This window comes from Colius striatus, chromosome 8, assembly GCF_028858725.1.
Source record: "Colius striatus isolate bColStr4 chromosome 8, bColStr4.1.hap1, whole genome shotgun sequence".
Lineage (NCBI taxonomy): Eukaryota > Metazoa > Chordata > Aves > Coliiformes > Coliidae > Colius > Colius striatus.
This window is the reverse complement of record NC_084766.1, coordinates 24,747,922-24,756,360: the sequence shown is the minus strand read 5'-3', so window position 1 is coordinate 24,756,360 and position 8,439 is coordinate 24,747,922. Positions and strand designations below refer to the sequence as shown.

At 57.4% G+C, this 8,439-nt stretch overlaps 1 protein-coding gene across 1 annotated transcript; it reads right to left on the bottom strand.

Moving 5' to 3' along the window:
• Positions 1–436: 436 nt before the first annotated feature.
• Positions 437–5,290, bottom strand: NPM3 (nucleophosmin/nucleoplasmin 3). Its single transcript, XM_062001527.1, has 6 exons — positions 5,173–5,290; positions 3,406–3,491; positions 2,032–2,151; positions 1,681–1,774; positions 1,168–1,293; positions 437–1,047 (listed from the first exon to the last, which is right to left on the bottom strand). Exons 1-5 carry the CDS (start codon positions 5,213–5,215, stop codon positions 1,199–1,201), a joined length of 438 nt encoding a protein of 145 aa, XP_061857511.1. The 5' UTR covers positions 5,216–5,290; the 3' UTR covers positions 437–1,047; positions 1,168–1,198.
• Positions 5,291–8,439: the final 3,149 nt, after the last annotated feature.

The window sequence follows — 8,439 nt, the reverse complement described above, 5'->3', positions numbered from 1 at the left end:
TTTGGGGACAGGAGCAGTCCCCTGGGGTGAGAAGCGCCGCCTGACTGAGGCACAGAAGGATCAGACCCTCTCCAGGTACCCAGACGTGGCAGGGGGAGGACACGACATGACTCTCCTTTAAGCAAAGGTCAAGAGCTTAAACCTGCCCCACATGCTGCCAGGCATTGGCACTGCACCCCTGCACAGCACACTGCTGCGCTGAGAGCAAGACAGAAACGAGGGTCTCGCTGGGATAGTCACCACAGCCCAAACAAGGGGGGTGGATGCAGTGCTGAGCTGGCTCATGGGGCACAGGTGTGCAAACCCCACAGAGGAGAGTGAGGAGCCCCCACGTCCCTCTCAGGAGCCCTGCAGCATCACCAAGGGACTGGACACGGAGGAGCATCTCCCACTGAAGTGCATGTGGAAGGAACCTGCCAGACAGCAGTGACCACCTTCCAGACCTGATGCCTGAGAGACCTTTATTTAGAGTGTAAAAACTGTCCTTCACAAAGTAGATTGACCCAGAACCTCCCCCCACATCACACATAGGCTGTGAGCTCCTACTCCATCATTACTGCAGTTAAGGATGCAGCCTGGGCTCTAGTTCTGCACTTCCAAGTGTAAAAAACCCAGCAAACTGTGAGTAAAGAAAAGCAAATGCACTAAAATCAGTGAAACTGACTGTCCCACCCCTGGCTTTGCATCCATCTGCTGGGGAAGGGGCCAGGATGGGCATTTCAGAGCCATGGAAAGGGGGTGCACAGAGCAGAGGTTCAGGTCAGCAAAAAGGCACAGACTGAGGATCATCTCCTCCATCCTTGACTCCCAGCACAGGGATGGGGGAAGAGGGGATATACCAGCAGCATCCATCCAGTTTTGGGCTCACCCTCCCAGGGCTGTGGGAAAGGAGACACCCCAGTGCTGGGAGCAGCCCCTGCTCCCCAAAATACTACAACAGAGTAAAAAATATTAACATTTAAAAACTAAACCAAAAGCAGCAAACGTTGAGGTCCTGGCAAGAGGGGCTGAGGTAAAAGCCATCCGAAGAGAGGTCCCAGCGAGTACCTGGAGGAAGAAGCAGACTGGGACCAGCCGCCTCCCATGGCAGGGCAGCTCCCACCCACATTTGCCCCACTGGTGTCACAGCCATCCAGACCCTTCCTCCAAGGCTGCCTGGCCACTCACCTTGCCTGGAGAAAAGTTACTGCTTCCTCCTCTACTTCTTGGCTGGCATGATGGGAGGAAGCTCCTCTTCCTCCTCAGACAAGTCATCATCATCATCGTCCTCAAAGGAGGCGTCTTCCCTGTGCACTGGGACACACAAATAACTGTGACTCACCACCCTGTGTCTTTGGCAGATGCAGCTGACCCTCCAGGCACCCTGAAAGCAGAGCAGCTCAGGGAGCACCCCAGCAGTTTGAACAGCAGCTTGTGGGCAACAGCAGCATCGGAGCCGGGGAGGTGCCAGGGGAACTGGCTACAGCCAGCCGTGGGAAAAGGGGACAGTGGGTCACCCAGACCCCTCTTCCCATGCAGGGCAGGAATCCCTGCACAGAGACAGCCTCTGAGGAACCAGCACAAGGGAGGCTCTGGGCAGAACCCAGCACGCCCCCCATGGGCTCCCTGGGTGGCATTGGTGTGGAGGCACCCCTCCAGACCCCTCCCTCCTCCCAAAGCCTTCCCCACACGAGTCCTTACCGATGCGGTGCCAGCCGGCGAGGTGCACCGGGCCAGAGCCCGCGGCCAGGCGGAATGTCACTGGAGGCTGCAGCTTGAAGTTGTCCAGACTCAGCTGCAAGGAGACAGAGGTGGAGCTGAGTTAGGGGCAGAGGCACAACACAAAGTCCTGCAGTGCTAGGCATGGCACATGGACCAGTTAAACACATGTTTCTGTGGACAACTGCAGCCAGGCCAAGGCTACCCAGGACACTCCCCTGCAAGCTGCAGACCAGCTCATGGTCAGGATCCATGGGGAAAGGCCCACAAACATCCAGAGATGTCCAGTTCCCTGCAGCCACCCCCATCTGAGTCTTTAAAATAACCTCTTACCAAGGGCTGGCACGACAACTTCAGATTAGCCACAGGCACAGCGATCTCCTGGTTCTCGTGGTTCCGTCCCACAACCTCCACCACATTGCACTCGTCCTTGGCACCGTCCGTGAGGCAGACCTGGGTGGGGGCACACGTGGTGAACTCCTGCTCTCCCAGGGGATACAGCAGGGACAGCCAGGGCTCTCAGGACAAGCATTGCTACCAGCCCAGCTGCCATGCAATGTGTGAGAAGGCTGCTCCACCAGCAGGACTGGGGCACTGATTGTCCCCTCTGCTTGGCACTGGTGAGGCTGCACCTCAAGTACTATGTCTGGTTCTGGGCCCCTCACTACAAGAAGGACATTGAGGTGCTGGAACATGTGCAGAGATGGACACTGGAACTGGGGAAGGGTCTGCAGAACAAGTCTGACGGGGAGCAGCTGAGGGAACTGAAGGTGTTTAGCCTGGAGAAGAGGAGGCTGAGTGGAGACATGATCACTCTCCACAAGTACCTGAAAGGAGATTGTAGCAAGGTGGGGCTCAGTCTCTTCTCTCCAGTAATGACTGAAGGGACATGAGGAAATGGCCTCAAGTTGCACCAGGGGGGGGATTACATTGGAGGTGAGGAAGAACTTTTTCACTGAGAGGGTTGTTAAGCACTGGCACGGGCTGCCCAGGGTGGTGGTGGAGTCCCCACCCCTGGAGATATCAAAGAGCTGTGTAGCTGAAGTGCTGAGGGCCATTGGTTAGTGCTGGGCTTGGCAGTGTGAGGTGAGGGGTTGGACTCAATGATATTAAAGGTCTTTTCCAATTGAAATGATTCTATGACTCTATGAAAACAGGGAGAGCTCAGAGCCCTCCCTGCAGCAATTGCCCCCTCAGTGCCTGCAGGACTCTGTGTTTGTACCAGCTGGGACAGCTGCTCCTGCAAATGCCTCCAAGGATGGCACCTGGGCTGCATTTTGTGCTGATATGACCCATACTGTCAGGTTCTATGCTCCCAGGACAGAAAATGACCCCAGGGAGAGCTAGGAGTGAAGCCCTGCATCTACCTGGGCTTGGTGAGCACCCAGCCAGAGACTCAACTGGTGAGGGGAGCCATGTCCTAACAGGAGGCTCTAGCAAGGTCAAATACAAGGCAAAAAATTCCCCTCACCCCATGTCTGCAGAACTCCCCTGGTGAGCAGCCTCCTGCCAGCACTGGCTTTGCTTAAGCACCTCCATATGTACAATGAATAAACACAACAGCCCTGTGCCCTCCCTGGGAGCAGCCCATGCTGGGACTGCAGCTAAGGCTGTCCCCAGGACCAGCCCAGCCAGGGAGGGGGCAAAGAGGCTGAGGCTGTGGGCTGCTGTGACAGGATAAGCACAGTTAATTCTCATTTCACTTACCACAGACAGGGCCAAAATGTGCTCAGAGTCATCCTCCTCATCCACCTGAAACGTGTAGGATTTGGTACGGGAAGTCAGCTCGCAGCCTGTAGAGAGATCAGAAAAGCTGTAGCAGCCACTACACAGCCTCATGCACCACAGTAAAGGGTTCCCAGGGTAAGCCCCAGCCAGGCACATACACATACCCAAGCCGCTTCATTTTCTCATGCTCAGGAGCAGTCTCATGCCAGGGGACCCAGGGCTCCAGGATTAAGCATCCCCAAGAACAATGCACCCAGCTCAGCACCATACAGGGACAAAGGCTGGTGTCCCCAGTGCAGGCTGCCATGCAGCAGTGCCCAGGGCCACCCAAGCCCCCCATGTAGGAGCAGGGCAAGGCCCTGCAGAGAGCAGCACGGCCAGGACACACTGCTCTGGACAATAGGAGAGAGAGCAGACAGAGAGACAGCTCTGCTCTCCCCAGCATCAGCAAAACATGTGCTGTGGTGAGAGTGTGAAAGGAAAGAGACAGAGCCTGAGACCCCAGGAACGAGGAAAAAGGTGGGGGAGGGGGGGATGCTGGGCCAGGATGGAGAGAGCTGGAGTCCCTCAAGGCAAATTTTGAGACATGTTTTATTACACACTGTTCCAAACAGCTAGAAAAAAAAGAGAGATGTAAAATTATGCAACTGACTCTCAGGTCAGGCTTCAGGCAGCCACGGGAAGGATGGAAAGGCAGAGCATCCTGGGCGTGTTTGCTTATTGCAGGGCGATTCACCCATGTGAAGCAGATCGGAAAAGCTGAGCCCTGCATACCAGAGCCGGCATCTGACCCGGGGAGAGAGCAACCAGCCCCCCGCCAACTGAGCCCAGGGCAGCCCCTCCCCCTGACCGTGCTTCCGAGCCCAGCTCACGGGGAAAGGCTCGAAACCCAGGTGCCCGAAAGGCCTGAGGGGCTGCTGCCCCACTTTGCCATAGGAGCGTGCTGAAGCGCGATGCTCGGGACGCTCTGGGCCGGGGCAGCCCCGGACACGCGTGTGCGCGCACGCCCGCCCGCACACACGTTTGGCAGCAGCTCGGGGCCACGTGTTGTGCGGGCTGAACGGCCCCCGCCGAAACCCCTCCCAACGAGGAGGGGCACGGCCGTGCGCTCCACCAGAGGCACCCGCGGAGCGCCACGAAACGCTGACGCGAGAGCGCGGGGGATTAACCGCACCAGCGCGGAGAGGCATAGCACCCCCGGCCGAGACACAACCCCCTCCCCCCGCCATTACTCCCAGCCCTTCCCGGTCCCCTGCACCCACAAGGATCCCGAAACACCATCCGGCTCTCCCCCAACCGCCCCCAGCCCCCGCCCCGTCCCAAGCGCGGCCACACACGTGTCCCTGCGCCCCGCCCGCCCTCCTCTAACCGCGGGGCCTCGCTGGTCGCCCTCCCCTCACGCATGGCCCGGCTGCACACGCGTCTCCCTCCCCCGTCCTCCCTGGCACGTCCAGGACCCGCCAGGGCTCAGAAATACCCTCCACGTGTCCCTCCAGACCCACGTGTCCCTGCTGCCCCCAGGTCTCTCTTTTGCCCCCGCCACGCATTACTCACCCACGTGTCTCTCGACCCCGTCCCCGTTGCTCCCCAAAGCCTCTCTCCTGCCCCCACCTCTCTCTTCGCCTCACACGCGTCTGTCTCGCTCCTCACTTCCCCATTGCTCCCTCCCCACGTCTCTCCGACCCTCTACCGTCACCTTCCCACCGCATGTTACCCGCTCCCCGTCCCGCCCCCGGTGCCGCTCACCGAAGAGGACGCTGCCGGGGCAGCCGGGCCCGGGCGTTTCCATCAGGCGGCGGGAGCGGGACCAGGCGAGCCGAACCGTGCCGAGCCGTGCCCAACTGTGCCGAGCCGCCGAGCTGAGCCCAACTGTGCCGAGCTGGGCTGACCTGTGCCGAGCGGCCCGGCCCCGTCCCTGGCCCCGCCCCCGGGTGAACGGAACGGCCCCGCAGCATCGTCCTGCCAAGCCGCCGGGGGTGGGGGGAAACTCCGCTGGCACCCACAGAGTCGGGGAGCTCGTTGTGTCAGGGCTGGCAGCTGCGTGAGGAGCGGGTACGTAAGTGCATTTCCTCGCAATGAAAGCCTGAGAGTTATTGCCCCAGCGGGGTCCTTCATGACTTGCCCCTGTATCTGGCGTCTTCCGACATTTTCTGGGGGTAGGCAGGAGCAGGGATGATGACAAGCCCAAAAGCCACCCAGGAGATGAAAGGCACCACTGCATCCTCTAACTGGAGGTCTCCTGCCCATCGGGGTCTTCAGCCAAAGTCAGCTCCCCAGGACAAGCGACTTTGTGGCCACAGCAGAGGAAAAGGCTGGTACTAGGGGCTATCCCACCTACACCTTCCCGGACCCTGGGGAGAAGATGCAGGGACTCGATGGAGCCAGGAGAAGCAGGTGGCCAAGGGCAGAAAGGTGGTGGGGAGGGCAACAGGGACAGAGGCAGAGACCTGTACATCTCTACCCCTTTAAATGTGCACAGCCCTGTGGTGCTGGAACCTTTGGGCACAGAAGGCAATTTCCTGCTTTATAATCTACGGCAGGGAGCAGAGGGCAGGAGAGGCCTCCAAAGCAGCAACGGGAAACAGCCTGGCACAGCTGAATTAAACCAAACCCCGCTGCCCATGGGCTCACTCCCGCTTCTCAGCCAGAACCTGGCTCTGGTCCTGCTGCAGAGGAGCCCTCCAGAAGCCTGCCCTGTGCTCAGCTCCAGCTGGAGCCCGTTCAACAAAACACGAGCAAAGAGACGTGACAAGCCAGGCCTGGCCCCGGAGAAAGGGCAGCGCTGGCGCAGGGCTGGTTACACAAGCACTCCCGGGGGCTGCGGCTGAAGCTGCTTCCCTGCAAAGCCATCTGCCTGGCAGCAGCAGCAGGGAGGAGGCAGCAGAGCGCACTTGGCTTCACCCACCCTTAAAGGAACAAGTTCCTGGCACAACACCAGAGGCCAAACCTGCCTCACAGGTGGAGATGTGTTTGGCATAGGCCGGTTGTAAAGCCATTTGGGCACCATCAGGCCTCAAGATGACAAAGGTGTCTGTGCAACACCTTAGGACTGTGAGAAGAAAAACTACTGCTTGACATAGCACATGTACTGCATGAGGAGAAAATCTTTCATTTGCAGGTTTCCCCTGCTTAGGTTGCATGTGGTCACCTTCTCCACACTACACACCTCTGCACTGCACCAGAGCACTTCTACACACTGAGTCCTGGCACCTGACATGGCCATTTTTTCATAACCCTTTCCTGTGCAGTTCCCACAGGGACAGAAGTGCTGCTGCTTGCTTATCTCTCCTGCAGACCTTGTGGGCAGAGACCCCCTCGAGCTCAGCATGAGAAGCAGACAAAGCTTTGCAGAGGGCAGGACCTGTTTTAGCCATAAATTGCAAGAACAAGCAGGCAAACAGCTTCCACAGGGCCAGGTAAAATGCATATGGGGAAGTTAACACCCCTGAGTATGATAATGAGCTAAAAGAGGTACATGCTAAACATATGGGACTCTCTTCCTCACCTCTCTACCTGAATCACGTTAAACAGCCACCAGGAGAGGGGTGGGGGGAGAGAAGTTTGAAGTATAAATGTCCCCAGAGTGAGATGGTTTTTAGCATTTTGCCTTTTTTTTTTTACTCCTCATCTTGCTCTGAAGGGGAAAAGGATGCTGCAGGGAGAGAGCAACTGAAGCCCTCAAAGAGACAGGCTGCAGCCCTCATCCTCCACGCAGACAGGGATGTCTTCTCAATAAGAACAGCCCTTTTTCTCTCTGTGGCACAGACCAGCAGGAACAAGCACTGCTGGCACTTTTATGTATCACCACTACCACAGTGAGTGTATTTAGCAACAGCATTCTCTAACCTGTTATGTTACAACCTTAATAACCTACCTTTCCAACCTTCCAAAACTGTGGCTCATAAACCAATCCCTTGACTTTGCAAAACTGTTTTCAGTCCAACCCTAGGAGAGACTGACAGGCAAATGCCAGGCTCATGCTCTGAATGTGCCAACCCCTCTGTGGCCCTTGGCTGGGCTGCCGTTCCCAGCAGGGAGCCACTGGCTTTAGCTGTCTCAAATGTTCAGCTTCCCAAGTTAGAGCCTGTGGATGTACAGCTAGGGCAGGCCTGTGGAACTAAAATGTCTGCCCCTTACAGACGGTGTGACATCCCTTAAGTGATCTCATCTCCCATCTTCCTCCTGCTGGCAGGTTCTTTCGGGTTGCAGCAACATCTAAAGCCATCAGCTGGCAAGAAAGAGTAACAGAGGGTAAAGATGCCCCACAGCTGCACCCACCTTTGAAAGAACCACATTTTGCACAACAGGTCAAGTCCAACTGCTGCTACTCGCACAGGGGCCAACAAGCAAGGGCACTGCCACCCTGGAAATCTTTAGGGTGAGCACTTCTGAAGGGTGGCTGAATACCTGCTGGAGTGGTTCTGCCTGGGTCAGGTTTTTTGGTAGCAGGGGGCTACAGAGGTGGCTTCTTTTAAACAAAGAGTTGCCAGAAGCTTCCCGTGTAGCTCACAGGGCTAGGGCCAGTCAATTCCAAGCTGGACCCTGCACCTGACCCAGGCCTGGCCAATTAGGGGTGGAGCTAACACCTCTGTGAATAAGGTATTTGAGAAGCTGTTGTGCAGTTGCAGAATTGCAGCAGCAACAGGGAGGGAGGATGTGAAAACATCTCCACAGACACCAAGGTCAGTGCAGGAGGAGAGGGAGGAGGATGCTTAGGCCTTGGAAGACTCCCCTGTGACCTGTGGTGAAGACCATGGTGAAGCAGGTTGTCCGCCTGCAGTCCACGGAGGCCACTGGGAAGCAGAGACCCACTGACAACCCATGGAGGAGCCCACGCCAGAGCAGGTGGATGCCTGAAGGAGGCTGTGACTCCATAAGAAGTTCATCCTGGCAGTTCATCCTGGCAGGACCTGGGAGTCCGTGGGGGAGGTGCCCATGCCAGAGCAGGTTTGCTGTCAGGACATGTGATCCTGTGAGGGACCCAAGCTGGAGCAGTCTGTCCCTGAAGGACTG